The sequence below is a fragment of the Populus euphratica genome, unplaced genomic scaffold (assembly GCF_000495115.2).
Source record: "Populus euphratica unplaced genomic scaffold, PopEup_1.0 scaffold44.1, whole genome shotgun sequence".
NCBI lineage: Eukaryota > Viridiplantae > Streptophyta > Magnoliopsida > Malpighiales > Salicaceae > Populus > Populus euphratica.
Window position 1 is genome coordinate 231,668 of NW_011499865.1, and position 16,929 is coordinate 248,596.

Here is a 16,929-nt window from a genome sequence, read left to right on the forward strand (position 1 = left end):
AGTGTCCAAATATCGTCCAGGGTGACCCTAGACTAGTCCCCCTATATAACAAACTTCACAATTAGACCCTAAACTATAATGTTAATAACCAATTGAGTCCCTTTAATTCCCCATAATCATCAACCGGATCCTTCTGTCAATAAATTTGCTTGAGAATTTTCTCCATCCAGTCACCAACCAATGCAAAAAGATGGACATGTTGTTTTGAAAAAAGATCAAACTGAGGGTTATTCGTCGATGCATAAGGAGGGACCTATATGAAAACAAAACAAAGTTAAGGAATTTAATGGAGAGAAAATTAATTATTTGGGGAGTAAGTTGGAGGTCATCCCCATCATCCGTCTCTTCCCCCTCACAAAAAGAGCTATAGCCATAAACCCTACACCAAAACTCTTCATTTCCTTGCCAAAACCTTAAAACCCTAAAAAATGTCTTTCTCTAAACCCACAACTTTCCTAGCCCACCTCAAAACCCTAACCACCAAAACCCCTCTCCACCACCGCCACGCGCCACCATCCCCCACCATCTCCGTCCGCTTCCTCTCCTTCTCCTCCCCAGAAGAAGCCGCCGCCGAACGCCGCCGCCGCAAACGCCGTCTCCGCATTGAACCCCCACTCTCTTCCCTCAACAGAAACCAACAACAAACCCAACAAATCCCTAAACCCATACAAAACCCTAATGCCCCAAAACTACCTGAACCCATTTCCTCTCTTACAGGCAACCGCTTGAATCTTCACAACAAGATTCTAACCCTAATTCGTGAAAATGATCTTGAAGAAGCTGCACTTTATACCCGCCATTCGGTTTATTCAAACTGTAAGCCCACAATTTACACTGTTAATGCTGTGCTTAATGCGCAATTACGCCAATCAAAGTACTCTGATTTGCTTTCTTTGCATAGGTTTATTACTCAGGCTGGCATTGCTGCAAATGTGATCACTCATAATCTATTGTTTCAAACGTATTTAGATTGTAGAAAGCCGGACACGGCGCTAGAATATTATAAACAGATGGTTAATGAGGCTCCTTTGAGCCCTTCACCAACGACTTATAGGATTATGATTAAAGGGTTGGTAGATAATGGGAAGTTAGAGAAGGCTTTGGAGTTGAAAGATGAAATGGTTGCGATTAAAGGTTTTTCACCGGATCCGGTTGTTTATCATTATTTGATGGTGGGTTGTGTGCGGAGTGGGGATTCAGATTCGGTTTTTAGGCTTTACGAGGAGCTGAAGGAGAAGATGGGAGGTGAGGTTGTGGGGAATGGAGTTGTGGTTTACGGGGGGTTGATGAAAGGGTATTTTATGAGAGGGATGAAGAAGGAGGCAATGGAGTGTTATGGTGATTTTTTGAGGGAGAATTTGAGGGGCAAGTGGAGTGCGGTTGCGAATAATTCAGTGCTTGATGCATTGTGTAAGAATGGCGAGTTTGATGAAGCATTGAGGTTGTTTGAGAGCATGTTAAGAGAGCATAACCCGCCAAAGAGTTTGGTTGTGGATTTGGGAAGTTTTAATGTTATGGTTGATGGGTATTGTTTGGAAGGGAGGTACAAGGATGCCATTGAAGTCTTATTGAAAATGGGTGATTATAGGTGCAATCCAGATACTTTGTCATTTAATAATTTGATTGATCAGCTGTGCAGCAATGGAATGCTGGTTGAAGCTGAGACAGTTTATGGAGAGATGGATGGAAAGGGGGTTAAACCAGATGAGTATACTTATGTTCTATTGATGGATACTTGCATTAAAGAAAATAGAATCGATGATGGGGCGGCTTACTTTAGGAAAATGGTTGAATCAGGGTCGAGGCCGAACTTGGCAGTTTATAATAGATTGATTGATGAGTTGGTTAAAGTGGGGAAGATTGATGAAGCAAAATCATTTTATGATATGATGGTGAAGAAACTCAAGATGGATGATGAGAGCTACAAGTTTATGATGAAGACAATGAGTGATGTCGGGAAATTGGATGAGGTGCTTAAAATGGCTGAAGGAATAATTGATGACGAGGAAGCTGAGTTTAGTGAGGAGCTGCAGGAGTTTGTTAAGGGAGAATTGAGAAAGGATGGGAGAGAAGAAGAGTTAACAAAGCTTTTGGAAGAGAAAGAGAGGCAGAAAGCTGAGGCTAAGGCCAAAGAGGTCGAGGCAGCTGAGGCTTCCAAGAGAAGTGCAAAAGCTGTCATCAACTCTCTAATTTCACCCATTAGAAAAAAGGAAGCTGATACAGAGTCCGGAGCTAATGAGAATGCCATTGAGGCGACCTTGGCTAACAAAGAGGCACAAGCTGAGAAAGGAGAAAGCGTTAAGGAAGCTACTATTGCAGAGTTTTCTCCCACTGATGTAAACACAGAGGAGGGAGAAAATAAAGGTGATGATTCAGATCAGACCGAAGCTACTAGTGCAGAGTCTTCTCCCACCGATGCAAACACAGAGGGGGGAGTAATTAAAGTTGATGATTCAGATGAGACTGAGGCTCAAAGTGATGGTGCAACCGGGCAGCAGGTTGCTCCTTGAAATGGTAAAACTTTTGCGCTTCATCTCACGCACATGAAATAGTTTTGAAGTGTGAGGCTGATCTATTCTTATGTAATTAAACATGTTGGGAAATAACGATGATTTATTTGCCTATCCTTATTGTACTGTCTGGTGTTTCTCAGAGTTCGTAGAGCTGATCCATATTTGGTCGATTTCTCTTTGATCTTTGTGCACAATGAGCGCGTGATTCTTGTTTTGTTTCCTTGCTAAACGCAATGAACTTTTAACATCCATCATTTTTTTATACAAATCTCGTAATATTGGGGCTATCAGTTAACAGTTATCTTTGATCAAGAATTCTTAAGATGGATGTGTTAAATCTATGGTCCTCGAATCCCAGTACACAGGACGCTCTATAGGAGTATATTTTTTAGCTTGCTGAATGATTCAATAGAACAACTTTGTGGTAGCAATTAAAATACGGAGTTACTTGGATTGCTGTCTTTGCCGACATGACATTACATATACCTCTACAAATGGTGAAGCGTTATCCATATGGGAACTGAACAAATAGCAATGATGCTGTCTCTAATTAGATTTGCCTTGTACCGCATTTGATGTAAATGCGGCTCTGTTCTATTACTTTGTTCATATGTTTATTTGGTTAACTAGACCTTGAAGACCAAATGGGTAATGAGCAGGAGTTCCAGTAATTCATGCATGCAAACTCTTTGAATCAAATTGATAGTTCATAACGTAGATCAGCAATCACATAAGTAGCAGGATAAGTATGTTAAACATCTCTGCATCTATGAGATTTTGAGTAAACAATGAGTATCATCAAAATGGAGAACTATAAAAATTTAGCATGACAAATATGAAATACCAACAGCATTTATATCATGTGAGCAATGAAAATCATTGTTAAAAAAATAGTGCAGTGGCTTGGAAGCAAGCTAGCTTGATCTCAAAAGCCCCTCAATAGGCCTAATTTGTTAGCAGAACAGCTTGTTCTGCCTGTCAATTGTCGTGGTCATTCTCTTCTACTAGACTGAACTTTTGTGTTACAGATTCCACCACGCTTCTTCAGACCTCTTCCTTTTACTTACCTGAAAATATGATAAGCTCATTTTCACTTTTACAATTTCAATGCCTTGCTGTTTTAAGAACCAAGGATTGTGTATTAAAATGGACTGTCCTATATATATATATTATCTTAGCAGTATAGTCTAAGATACAGAGCAAAGATCCTCTAATTGGCTTCATCCAGTCTAGCTTGAAAGCCTACTTTTTGTACTATCAAGCAAAAGTTGACGGAACAGCTGTTTATTATACAAATTTATCAAAAACTGTAGAGTTTCATCAATTCCATCCATTACAAGATACAAGAAAAGGATGGAGGAAGTAGGTACAACACACAACATTCTCAAACACACAAACCATGTAAATGTCTTCAAAATCACTTCGCCTTTAGCTACAAAGGTTAGGTATGCACACTCCCGTTTCTGGACTCTGTTGTTCCTTCCATATCCTCCCGGTAACTCTAAGCTTCAGCTCCTTCCTATCCCCACCAGAGAAGAAAAGTGCCATATTTCGTTGAATTATGAGACCGTCATGACTATCCCTGACCTTCCGGTGGCTATCTCGGACACTTCGCGGAGTACCCTCCCATATAAGTTTCCTGCCATTTCCTCCGACCTCAAGGCTATAGCTATAATTCCGAGCCTCAGCCTCATCACCCATGAAACGGAGGAATGCCATATAAACAGGGGCCATGCCAAGCTGGAAAGCTTCAAAGTGAAGGCAGAAGTATTGACCAAAACAATGGAAGACCTGACCAAAAAAAAAAAAAGGACAAGCCATCCAATCAGGTAAAGAACAGCAAAAAAAGAACATGCAGAATCCATTAGTGAATATTGAATCATAAACTCTATAATAAATATGCAGCTCATGGCTTAATCCAGAAATAGGCAAGACAAGGTTGCTCGGTCATTTTAGGGGCTGGTAGCCTAGAGAGACAGACTCACATGAACGCATACCAGAAAATAAATGGAAGTGAATGTCTCTCATAGAGGCTACACAATTACACAAATTGAGTAACCAGATGCAATCAAGCCTGGCCAATGTGCATATGAATAGATTAAAATTAACAAAACTTCTAGCGGAATAGTTTAAGGGATGAAAATCAAAACATGATTGATTTGAAAATGTCTTTACAACCTAGGTTAACATAGTAGTACAATGAAATTTCAAATGGCATCCACTATACAGATTGAAAGATTTCATTTTCTAAGGGAGGCCTAGGATATTTAATAACGCCACCATGTCATGTTATCCGTATCACATTGACAGGTGACAGCCATATATACTTCCTCTCTTTACTTCTGATAGTTGGGGAATCCAGGAGTCAATGCCAAACTGCGTGCAGAAGAAAAAGCCTGCAAGCTAATTTATTTCACCTAACTTCGACAGCCAGCGTAAAACTAGTGAAATCTTATATGGCAGGATCTGAATATGGTTTGGGCTACAGTTTAGTTTGGTGGAAACAAGTTGGCTTCAAGTTTAACATATTAGCATCCCATAGTTAGAGAAATATTCTATAACCTATTTAACCATGACTTGTGAAATTGTTCATGCAAACCCAGTTTAAAAAATGTAAAAAACAATTCTAGAATTACCGTCAACATCCAAGTGGCATTCTCCACTTCACGGGGATTAGACTTCACATAGCGATGGTTGAAAGTGCATCCTATGTGCATGTCCACCTTGTGATCATCCCTTAGATGTGCGACCAGGAAAGGAATGTCCCCAACAACAGAGCATTCTGATCCAGCATAGGGGCAATTATATGGTCTGAAGTTGCAAATTGCCTCGTGCTTGAGCTTGCTGTAATATGGAAATATCTCTGGGCATCCCAAGTTGTAATATTTGCAAGGCAATTCTAGTGACTCAGCCACCTTTTCTAGGGCTAAACATCTAATGTCTCCAAGCTCCTGCCTACATGTGGGGCAGCGATTTTGTACCCTTGTTTTACAGGTGGAACATAGCGTGTGCCCATTGTGACACTGCAAGGAAGAGACGGTTAAAATCCATATATTGATGTAGGTTTGTAGGCATAGTTTAGCCAAACACAGTCATGTTAGCAATTCCCCTCCAAGACTAACAAGAGACAGTTCAGTGTAGAGGCAAGCATACTAAACAAACCAAGAAATAAATAAGAAGAATCAGGTAAAAAGTTGACAAGTCAATGATGAAATGCAGCAGGCCAATATGAGGCTGCATACTTCAATATCTCTACCTATAGCACTGATATACGTCTTATTACCCACTTAATTTGCAGCTTGGCATGAGCCATCATTGCTTCAAAAAATCAAAGTATTATTCCAGAAAAAACTCTCAGCATAAAAGAATCACATGTGAAACAGAAAAAATAAGTGTCGCTTGATCTCCAGATAAGATAACTGAAACGAAATTCTCTTCAATTCCAAAGCAGATATAGTACTTGACAGCTTATGTTGCAATTGATAAGAACCATTAAAGGACAATAAGAAAGCAACAATCTTAACATAGGAAGTTCAGATATCACTCGGCAAAAGAATTAACTTCTGGAAAATGGATCAAGGATCTCACAGAATGGAATCACATCAGCTTCAGGAATGCTCAAAGAGGATCTCATAGCATTGCAACCCTTGCAAAAGCGTCACTAGAATGCCATCCGTTCAAGTCAAATTCCCTCACACACTCAAATTCAGCACTAATCCATTGAAATCAACTGACCAAAAACCCAAAATTGTTCTCACTAAAACAGCCCAAAAACATATCCAAGTCTACCATCATCAACTCTAAAACAACACATCATCACTATGCGCCTGAAATCACCAATGTCCTTAAAACCCAATTATCAAATCAAATAAGATCTAACACACACCTATCAAACATCAAAAACATATATAAAAAAAAAAGACAGCAAGCAGACAAGACCAGATAAACACAAACCATAAAGTACACATCTTCACAACATATTAAACACACAAAAAACAAACCTGATGAATTGGTGGGTACATAGAATTGGTACAAACAGGACATTCTAGGAGCTCATGAACACTAGTTGCAGGAGCAATAACTGTAGGACCCCCAACAACATTGGCATTACCATTGCTGTTGTTGTTTGCATTGTGAGGCTTTGGTGATGCAAATTGATGAAGGTGATGATGTTGTAAATTATGGTGATGGATCTCATCCTCATCAAGTCCATCTGATGATGACACACATTCAATATTATCAAAATCCATTGAAGTACAAATTTTTACAAAAATAAAAAGAACCGAAGAAGCCTAAAATGGCAAAAACTCAATATTTAGACACGAACCCAATTGAAAAAGATTGGATTTTCAATAATGGGTCTTTGGTATCTTTCTTTCTTGTATCTAAAGTTCAAGCCTTTTTCTGTTTTCTTGAGAAAGTTTTGAGTGAGAGAGAGAGAAGTAGAGGCTTGTTTGGCTCCTCAGAATCTCTCTCTCTCTCCAAAAAAAAAAAAAACATTCTTTTCTTGGCTTGGTGTCTCTATCTTTTCTGTTCTCTCTCACTTCCAAGGTTTGTAAGGACAGAGAGAGAGGAGGATGACCGTTGGATTTCAAATGGGACAGTTGGATTTGAGATCAACGGTTGTTAGAGGTTTAATGCTTGTTAATTTTTTTTTAATTACAGTGATTTTGTTGATAAATTGAAAAGGACGTTACTTAACAACATTTTAAGCATATTTTCAATAGGAAAGTTATCCCAAATACATAAAATCCATTCTTTTTGGAGAATAACCAGAAGAAAATAACTGCATAAACAGCTAATTTTTTTCACACTGCAATTAGCTGATTCTGTTTTCCAAACCTATTTTTTCCATGGAGTACAAATTACTTTTATGGGGAGTAATTTTCATCACTATTAAAAATGATTGTTGAGGAGACGAGGAAGCTATCCATGTTTGTATCTAATGCAAAGAAGAGTTGATCACATCACCTACCAAAACATGACAATTATAGAAGCTTTCTTTTTAGATGATTAGGTTAAAAGATTCAGAAGTAGTCCAATTTTCTATTTCTATCCTGTAAGTAATTTTTTTCCCCTTCAAATTTTGGTCTCAAATTGTTAACATTACACCATGGATCCTGAAGTGCTAAACAGCCTAAATCAACGCCCTATTCGACATATCTACCTTCCTGTCTACATGAATTTGGCATCCTCATGATACGATCAGTTTATCAGAATCAAATGCAAAATTTCCAGGCAACAAATTTCCATGACATTCAACAGAATGAATTTGATCAATTTAGCAACAAGTTTTAGAATAAAATAATACTAAATTCTTAAAAAAAGATAGTTCATGAAGTTCTTAAACCCCATCTAATTTGTCGGCGTGCTTCAAATTAAACGTGACGAGAATTGATAAGAAATAATTTTGTTAAAATCTAGTTTGATATTTTTTAAATAGTATTTTTTAAAAATAATATTATTTTATTTTGTTAAGAAAAAATCCTTGAAATAATATCATTTTAAATTAATTCAGTTGACCTAACAACTTATAACCTGAATTTCAACAAATTTAATTTATTGGATCATTGAAACATGAATCAAATTTTCAACAAGAGATTTCGGTAGATTTTTTTCTCTATAAAAGTAGCATTATTGTTCAAAATGTAACTTCTATATACAATGAAGGAAGGAGTGGAAGAGACGGGAGACATGACATGATACTTTCAAATTGAGTAGGCAAACAAATGTAAAGGCAGCAAAGACAACGAAGGCATGATGCTTAATAAGGCCACATGATTGGTTTTGTTCTTTAAACAATGTCTTCTTTTTTTTAATCCTTTTCGAACTTTTTACAATAATTATTTGGAGCCTATGTAAGGATGTTCTGCTTTCTTCCTCGCAATAGCTTTGGACTCAGCAATAAGTAGACCTACTTTCTTCCAACTTTCACTTTCCTTTTACAAGTTTTGACTCAATAATGCTTGATGTAATAAGAGGACAAAAGGATGACAAGCTAAGAAGATGTCACCGAGTCACAGTGTTCAAGCATCGAAAGTTGTTAAAAGAGGCAGTCCCACATGTTGGTTACCTGGTGTCCAGTGGAGCAGCTCTGCCCTATCAAAGGTCATAGAGCCCGAGTGTTGATGAAATTATGTAAACATTCTTCCTATTGTATGGAGTCCAAGACTGCGAGGTGCTAAAGGGCACCCCAAAATTGCAGGACCAGGGACACAAGATTCGCTGAGAACTTTAGCCAAATCCTATTGCAAGTTCTGTGACTGCAGATAGTGCTGGACTTGGGCAAGCAAAATAAAAACAGCTGAAAGTGCCAAAGCAATAATTTAATTCTCCCAGAAAATTCATGCTGAAAAATGGGATCGCAGAACGTGATTGTCTTTGGCTGACTGATGTAGAATACAGCAGTGATATAAAAAAATCCGAACTCTGTGGTTGGGAAACTGTAGTTTTTGAGCAATTGTAACGTGTATACAGAACTTTGGTTTAATAAATTAATGTGAGCTTATTATGTACAGGTATGTGATGTAAGGAGGCTACAAACAACATTAATCAGTAAATTACATGCTGGCAACTATCTTAGGGAGCTCTGATTCCACCTCTGGTTCTCCATCAGAACCCTCCACAGTTGCCTACATAAACATCAATTGATTAGACATGAGAGCTTTGGAGACAAGGATCATCAATAAAGATGTTTTTATAAAGATGCATCCAAAGATTAATACGCACCTCAGATGACTTTAATTTGTTTTTTGAAAGATAGCGATCCAAGGCGCCCCTGCCATACAGGATTTTGGCTCTGGCTCCACATTCCTCAGGTCCAATAGCCTCTTCATCAACTACAACAGTATCTATAATATCAGCCCCCCTTCTTACATCAGGAATCTGCACAATTTAGGAGGTAGAAATTGCATTATCTAACTGTTTTCTGAAATACAGAGAATAGATGCATTTCCAGTCAATAAATATCACAGTCAAGTTGAAACCAAAAGAGTCCCAGAGCCTTGCTTCTGTTTCTCACAGGACACATTTGGGAAGATTAGGCCCAAGGTCTGGGATATAAATAAAAACGGAGAAGAATCTTAGAAACAATTGACAACAACCAATGCAAAATCCCTATATCAGAACAGGAAATCAAATGATACTCTGAACACTGAAGGACCGGTTAGTTGTAATGAACCCCAGAGGTCCGCCTCATGGTAAAATACTATTCAAGGAATATAATGGGTGTCAATCATATATGAGGTAGTTCTTCTTAGTAGCTCTTTCTTTTTCCATTTTTCCTCAAGAAAGTTATACTTACCCCACCCTGTGCATGGACTCCCTTCCAGTCAAATGCAAAGTTAAAGGCATTTTAACCTGGACCACCTCTGGGCCATTGGCACAAGGACGAATCCAATAAATTCAGTTTACAAAGGGTCAATACTAAAAGAAGTTTGGAACTGGAAGAGACTTATATATGATGCTTTAATTATTAGTGTCCATCTTTCAAATATACCGGGACAGGCTTCTTCTCATAATATAAACTTTCCATCAGAATCAGGAATTGCCCAAAAAAACAGAGAGCGGAGGAATGTCATACCTCATACATGGAATCCATCAAGATGTTCTCTAATATGGACCGCAAGGCCCGAGCCCCAGTATTTTTGGTTATTGCTTTTCTTGCAATTGATCTCAAAGCATGATCTGTAACATGTAGCTTGACCTGAGGGGGGAGGGAGAATTGGATGGCTTTCAAACTAAACATGTTTAATGTCCAAGAGAATAAGCAACAAATTCATTAAGAGTACAATGTTTATCCAAGAAAGCATCTAAAAGAGCGGGTGGCTTGGAAAAACACTTACACCATTCATTTGGAACAACTTCCTGTATTGCTTCCCGAGGGCATTCTTTGGTTCTGTGAGAACCTATAGAACATTATTTCCAGTTAGGGAGTGACAAAGAAGTCCAAATAAACGATAAGGTTATAAACAATGAGGAAATTCTTCACGAGCATATGTAGACCAAAGTGCATCAATTACTTTGTTTCCACCAAACCACTGTAAATGTGGGAAATGGAAAAGAGCAAGTCTAAGCTTCTTATCCATGATATCAAACAATTTCAAACCTCTCCATGATTCCAACAGAAACCTAGCATCATTAAAGAGAACAAACATGTGTTGATTTATTAGACAAGGAACATTTCAACAATATATACCTGGACAAGTTGATCCTCAGTGAGAGCTGATAAACTGACGAGGATAGGAAATCTTCCAACAAATTCAGGTATCAAACCATATGAAACAAGATCACTGCTTTCAGCCTGGCAAAGATTTCAGTTCAAACAATATGCAAGTATCTAAAAGCAGTTAGTAGCAAACACAAACAGTGGCAGTTGCATAAGAGACAAAAGGGGGGCCATCAAAGCTGTTGCTAATTGAAGACCAGTTTTCACTTACAGTCTCCAATAAAGATGATGTCAAGGCAGCGCTCGTAACACCACCTGTCCTCATGTTTGCACGTACTGGTGCACCGAACCCAATCGATGAATCTTGGCGCCTGCAAGGATGTCATAAATATTTACTTACATTTCCCTTTTCAAAAAAAGGATTCATATTTTACCACATGAAGATAGAGGAGGGGGGGGGTGTATGGATGTAAAACCTTTCAGATATGGTCTTCTCCAAATCAATGAAGGCACCCCCACATATGAAAAGAATATCCTTTGTGTCGATCTATTAAAAAAATTGATCATAAGAGATTAAGAAAAATTGCAATTGCAGCAGCTGACTTTTCATGGTCACACTACGACTTGACTGTGTCCATAGTTGTCAGGAAATTTTGAGAATAGCAAAACATGTCCATGGATATTATTATGCGGATAATTTGCAAGCCAGTTAGAAGCATGTGTTACAAACCACATAGTATCTACCTGAATGTTGTCTCCCCTAGGATGCTTTCGAGCTTCCTTATCTGGAACATTGACTACCTAGATCAGGAAAAAAAAAACATGGCTGTAAACATATGGTTGGAAAAAAATAACCAAATAGAAGTTAACAATTCAATAAGCTAATCCTTCCGTGCATAACTAAGGGTACAGATGGATCATCTAGCTATGTCAGTAGCAATGGTAATAGAATTTAGCCAGCAGAGATATTAAGTAATTCATAATCATTCTTCTCCAACAACTTTTGGCAGCACTTACTGTTCCTTCAAGCATTTTCAATAATGCTTGCTGTACACCCTCCCCCGACACATCTCTACTGATGTTAACACTCTCAGCCTGCATATTGAAAAGACAGGAGATGCAGAGATAATGTTAGAAGGGGAATGCAATTTTTGAAGAAAAGAAATAAAGATGAAAGTAGTGATGGTAAAATGGTGGACATAACCTTTTTTGTGATCTTGTCAACTTCATCAATGTAAATGATGCCTTGCTGAGCAGCTGCCACGTTATGGTCAGCAGCCTGAGATACACAGAAAAGAAGGGAAAAGTTGAGGCTTGTTCATTCACAATAGGCAAGATAATAATTCAGTGTCCAACTTGTGCAGCAGAACCATGATTATTGGTACAGCGGCCCCACTGAAAATTGGAACAAGCCAAGCCAAAAGAGTTTATAATTGTCACATGTCAACTATATCCTAATGTGCATTTATAAGTTCTAAGCAGAATTTTTAGTTGCCAGGGATCTAAGGACCATAAACAATGAAATGATTGCTCATATGAACACTGCTCAATTTTTCCCTCTCCCTATGAAGAAAAAAACCAGTTAATAAACGAAAATAAACTCAGTCTCTGTCTCAGGCAAAACCAAAACCATATACCGCAACAGCTTATCATATATCACACTAAATCAGGAAATCATAAGATACCAGTTCATAAGTTTTGAGAGAATAGGCTAAGAATCTAAGACAAGCTATGGAAGCAACAAGTTAATGAATGACAATTAAAATGGCACTGGATATATATCATAGAGAAGAGTAAGAGCTTTTCCCATGTAGAAAAGTGCTTGAAGCAGAATATAAATAAGATTTGTGAGAACTCACTGTCAGTAGTTTGTATAAAATGGACTCCACATCTTCCCCAACATATCCTGCCTGCACATAAAATTTCATGGTAACTTAAAATCAGCTTCCCTAACAACATTTTCTAACATGCATACATCAGAAACCAAAATTTACCGAAGAATTGCAGTGATAAAACATATCAATTAATCACATTCCAATTTCTTTTTTCTTAAAAAAAGAGGAAGAGGGGGGGGCATCTAAGAAGAGAAACCCATGTGCAAGCATCTTATTTCAGATGCAATATGATCATCTTTGTCCCTCTCAAGAAACGTGGCCATTTGATTTCAAACCATCAATATCAACGTGATTTTTTGCATCTTTACCAATCCATAAAAGTAAATGCTGAGGCAAAATACACAGCAGTGCACAACTAATATAGATGCGAGTTGGGTAAATGAATTGACTTTTAAATAAAATCCAATTGAAGGTGAGAGAAAACAATAAGCGATAAAGTTCATAATAGGTCAACAACAATAAAGTAATGAAAATCACCAACTTGCCTGAGTCAAAGTAGTTGCATCTGCAATAACAAAAGGAACATTCACAAACCGTGCCAAGGTTTTGGCAAGTAATGTCTTCCCTGTCCTTGAAATGACATAAGAAACAGTGAAGTGAGAACAGTAACTAACAGTTTCTAAAACAATCAATTTAACAGATATTCTATTCCACACCAAAATTTATATTTAGGATGAAAAAAGACCAAAAGAACGTTGAAGGAAGCAGTACTAATTCTTCTGCAATAAGAGAGGAGTGGGGAAAGAGGCCATAGAAGCATCAATTTTTTCTAATGTCCACAGTCAAGTCTTTGGCGTAAATTGAAATAAAAATTAAAACATCACAAAGATTAGCACAAGTAAAACTTTGACACAAGGTTCCATGACCAGACTAATCATCACTAGCTATTCTATCAAAACAAAATCATCAACAACTAGGGACGTTTATCCATGCATGAGGGACCAACATCTGTAACAGATTATCAGTCAATTCAACACAGCATATTAAGAGAAGAAGCATCTAAAGAAGAACGCTGAAAAAAAATAATATCATAGCATAAGGACAACTCTAGAGAGCTAGGTTATTCTTGGGACCTTGTTACTAGTACCATTTAAAAGTAACTACATCATCGAACAATCAGAAAAAGGACAATGAAAAATTACCTGAACCTGTTGGACCCATTAGAAGAATGTTACTTTTCTCAAGTTCAACTTCCTCCTCATCCATGGTTTCTGCTTTTTCATTGCCTGAATCTATGTTGCACCTAGCTTCCCAAGTTGTACTAAGCATGTTAAAACAGACAACTCTCACAATAAGCATAATGAATAACAGCATTGCAACTCATGCCTGCACAAAACATGAACTAGCTATTGAATATTGACCCCATGATCCAGTAGACTTTCCAGCAATCTCTGAGAAACAAAACAATGTCCCCAAAGAGGATAATCAAGTTTACTAGCTTATTATATGGCGAAGGGTACGGTGCATTCCATGCCCAATGGACAAGAGAAGTACAGACAAACCATTACTGTGACTGGGAAAGGGAAGAAAGGATTCACCAATGCCACTTCTTTTGAGTGAATAGAAAAGAAGAAAGACAAGAAAAGGTACCAAAAGAAAGTCACTCAATCGACAATATTAATAAGACATGTTGAATACTCTAGCAGTTTGCATGCACACTGATATATTAACCTTATCAGCAGGACATCCAAAAAAAAAGGAAAACGAAAGAAAAAGGTTGTACTTTCATATCGAATAATTCCTTTCCATTCTCCCTCCTTTCTCAAACAAAAAAGAGGAAAAAGAAAAAAGAAAAAGAAAAGGGTGTATTTTCAATCGAATAAAAAACCTCTGCTGTAATTACAGTTCAATGCTATTCACTGGCTCTGGAGCTAAGTATGAAACTAAGGCCAAAATATTATGTGGTTTCAAAGACATCAAAAGAAACACTTTTGCAGCTATAAATATGGTGAACCACCAGAACATTTAGCCAGAGATGAAGTTCCATGGCATGACTGTGATTTGTGTTCAATTGCTTATTAGTAAATCAAAAGCCATTGCATTTTTGAATGGGCAATTAGTGCCTGACATATGATCAATAGGTTTTCTTTTCAAGTTATGCATATGGAAAAGGAAGAAAACAATGGAACAACATTTACTACTAAGGAATAAAACTGACCATTTTTTAACAGACTGTACATAGATCCTCTTGTAGTGATTGTAAACAGCAACAGAGAGCACCTGTTCACGATACAAAATTAGAAAAAATGAGTAGAAAGGCAGATAGACAACACTAATATGAAACAAGATGACAAGCAAGCAAAACAGAGCATAAGGATTGTCCATGTATGGCTGCATGCCTAAACTCCTATGAAAAATAAAGAAAACTCAAAATAAAGACAGTTTTTCTTTCTTCACTTCAAAAAGATACGCCAATTATGAATACATTATGCTTCTATAGCCATCCTCCGATAAAAGGCCATATCAAAAAATTCCATTAAAGCAATGAAGCATGTCCATTGTTTTGTTTTTCTTCAGCATCTAATAATATTACAAAATATTACATTCAAAACAAGAATTATGAACAATTTAGGCAATCTAAAGACAGCCTCTTCCTTCTGAAACTGATCCAAATTATAATGCTGGCCACGATAACCAAAACTATGATGACACTAATTGGTAAGCTACTTCCATTGCATCTAAAAGCAAAAATCACTCTAAACACAATAAGTAGCCAAATGCCAAACCACAATAAACAAACCCCACCTTCTTAGCTCTCTGTTGTCCAATGACAAACTTATCAAGTGCCTTACAAATGTCCTTAGGCGTTGGAAAGCTACTCCCCAAATTTGATCCACCCCAAGACCCATCCTTTGAACCAGACCCACCTCTACTCCCTACCTTAAAATTCACTCCTCCATCAGTCACCCTTAATTTTGCAACACCATCACCAGGTGGTTCCCGCACCTCTGGTGGGTCGCCATAACCAGACCCATCACCACCATTATATCTCACTTTCTGATTCCAATTCCTATCAAAGTCTTTACTTGAATTACCGCTACTTCTCATATTTTCCAACAATTGAGTACCCTTTTCAACAAACTCCCCGCAAAGCGAAACAGGCTTGAAAGAAGAGAAGTGATGAGGAGTATTTGCAAAATGGTCATCCCATTTTGTAGTTTTGCTAGCACAGTGAGCACTAGACAAGCGACTTCCCACATGCATGTAATTGAACATAAAGTATCTGAATTGAGAAGCAGTTTCTTTGGTGGGTTTGCCTCTAACTGCAGCAACGGCCATGGTGGTCGAATTTCCCCAGGAAAGCGAGGGAAATTTAAGCTAAAGAGAGTGGAAAAGGTTTAGGGTTCATGAATCAAGATTGAAAATTTGCAGATGGATGTTGGATAATTGGGTATGAATTGAAGTGTGTATGTTTTAGATTTTCAAGTTATCAAGCATTTTTGGAGGATTTTGTTGAAGAGAGAAATTAAGGGAGACAGGGAGAGGAAAATTAGGGTTTGTAGAGTGGTAAGGATTGGAAATTGAAAGAGGTTTTTGGATAATTTGGTGTGAATTAAAATGGGTATGTCTAAGATCTTTTGGGTATCTTGTCTCGTTGGAGATTTTTATTTTCACTTTTATTGAGAATTATAGGTGGAGAATTTTTGTAGTAATATAAAGGAATTGAAAGAGAAATAGAGAATTTTAAGGAAATATCTGGTGAGACCAAAAAGTTTCAAGAAAATCCACAGTTTCAACCTTAACAAAGAAAAAAGAAAAATCTTCAAATTCAAGGATAGGGTATAGATTTGGAGATTGGCCCACTGGGCGTCCGGTTCAACCACAGGAGAATACGCATTGAAGATTGTTATCTTCTGCATTAGAGGACTTGCATACAGCGAACTTCCCTTTACAAATGATGCCTTTGGGCTCTCATGTCTGTGTTTGATGAGCTGCCCTCTCATTCTTTATACCAGTTGGCCTCATTGTTTTCTCACCAGCATCATTACCGTAAATGGCTTAGCCAAGCAATCCTTGATTACTACTACCTGCAAGACTTTTCTTGCTCTCTGACCCCTTTGGATTGCCTGGCTTGTGTTTTGGAACAATCCCCTCTCGACTAAGGCCGGTGGCCTCGCCATTTTCACCTTCATTTCCATGCATAACTTTACCAGGCAATGCTTCGTTACCATCTGCAAGATTTTTCTTCCTGTTATCACCTTTGGTTGGACACGCCTAGACTTTATTCGCCTCTCCACTGCGGCCAGTGGCTTCAAAGGGAATATTTGATCTTCTTCACCTGATAGAGCAGTCACCCTATTTTCTGAACCCATCACTATACTAGTAGGCCTCGGTGTTCTCTATCAGCATCTTT

The 16,929-nt window shown here is 37.9% G+C and overlaps 3 protein-coding genes across 7 annotated transcripts; 1 reads left to right on the forward strand and 2 right to left on the reverse strand.

Moving 5' to 3' along the window:
* Positions 1-359: 359 nt before the first annotated feature.
* On the forward strand, positions 360-2,704 carry EMB1796 (Pentatricopeptide repeat (PPR) superfamily protein). 3 transcript variants are annotated; one of them, XM_011026528.1, is made up of 2 exons: positions 360-2,387; positions 2,469-2,704. In XM_011026528.1, the coding sequence occupies exons 1-2, from the start codon at positions 429-431 to the stop codon at positions 2,508-2,510; spliced, it is 2,001 nt and encodes a 666-aa protein (XP_011024830.1). In that variant the 5' UTR covers positions 360-428; the 3' UTR covers positions 2,511-2,704. The 3 variants fall into 3 exon arrangements, with proteins under 3 accessions (XP_011024830.1, XP_011024831.1, XP_011024829.1); XM_011026529.1 differs by having other exon boundaries at positions 360-2,364; positions 2,446-2,704; XM_011026527.1 differs by having other exon boundaries at positions 360-2,704.
* A 1,015-nt stretch (positions 2,705-3,719) lies between these two features.
* LOC105125877 (E3 ubiquitin-protein ligase SINAT5-like) lies at positions 3,720-6,973 on the reverse strand. The gene is made up of 3 exons (XM_011026530.1): positions 6,515-6,973; positions 5,150-5,536; positions 3,720-4,304 (listed from the first exon to the last, which is right to left on the reverse strand). Exons 1-3 carry the CDS (start codon positions 6,761-6,763, stop codon positions 3,942-3,944), a joined length of 999 nt encoding a protein of 332 aa, XP_011024832.1. The 5' UTR covers positions 6,764-6,973; the 3' UTR covers positions 3,720-3,941.
* A 1,887-nt stretch (positions 6,974-8,860) lies between these two features.
* On the reverse strand, positions 8,861-16,283 carry LOC105125878 (ATP-dependent Clp protease ATP-binding subunit clpX-like, mitochondrial). Of its 3 annotated transcripts, none has more exons than XR_842307.1 (15): positions 15,321-16,283; positions 14,734-14,795; positions 13,718-13,836; positions 13,061-13,140; positions 12,540-12,590; positions 11,885-11,959; positions 11,698-11,775; positions 11,425-11,481; positions 11,157-11,227; positions 10,952-11,051; positions 10,711-10,815; positions 10,358-10,420; positions 10,096-10,252; positions 9,243-9,398; positions 8,861-9,145 (listed from the first exon to the last, which is right to left on the reverse strand). XR_842307.1 is itself a non-coding variant. In XM_011026532.1 (15 exons), exons 1-15 carry the CDS (start codon positions 15,852-15,854, stop codon positions 9,074-9,076), a joined length of 1,728 nt encoding a protein of 575 aa, XP_011024834.1. In that variant the 5' UTR covers positions 15,855-16,279; the 3' UTR covers positions 8,861-9,073. The 3 variants fall into 3 exon arrangements, 2 of the variants coding, with proteins under 2 accessions (XP_011024834.1, XP_011024833.1); XM_011026532.1 differs by having other exon boundaries at positions 10,096-10,218; positions 13,718-13,818; positions 15,321-16,279; XM_011026531.1 differs by having other exon boundaries at positions 10,096-10,218; positions 15,321-16,278.
* Between the last annotated feature and the right edge of the window lie 646 nt (positions 16,284-16,929).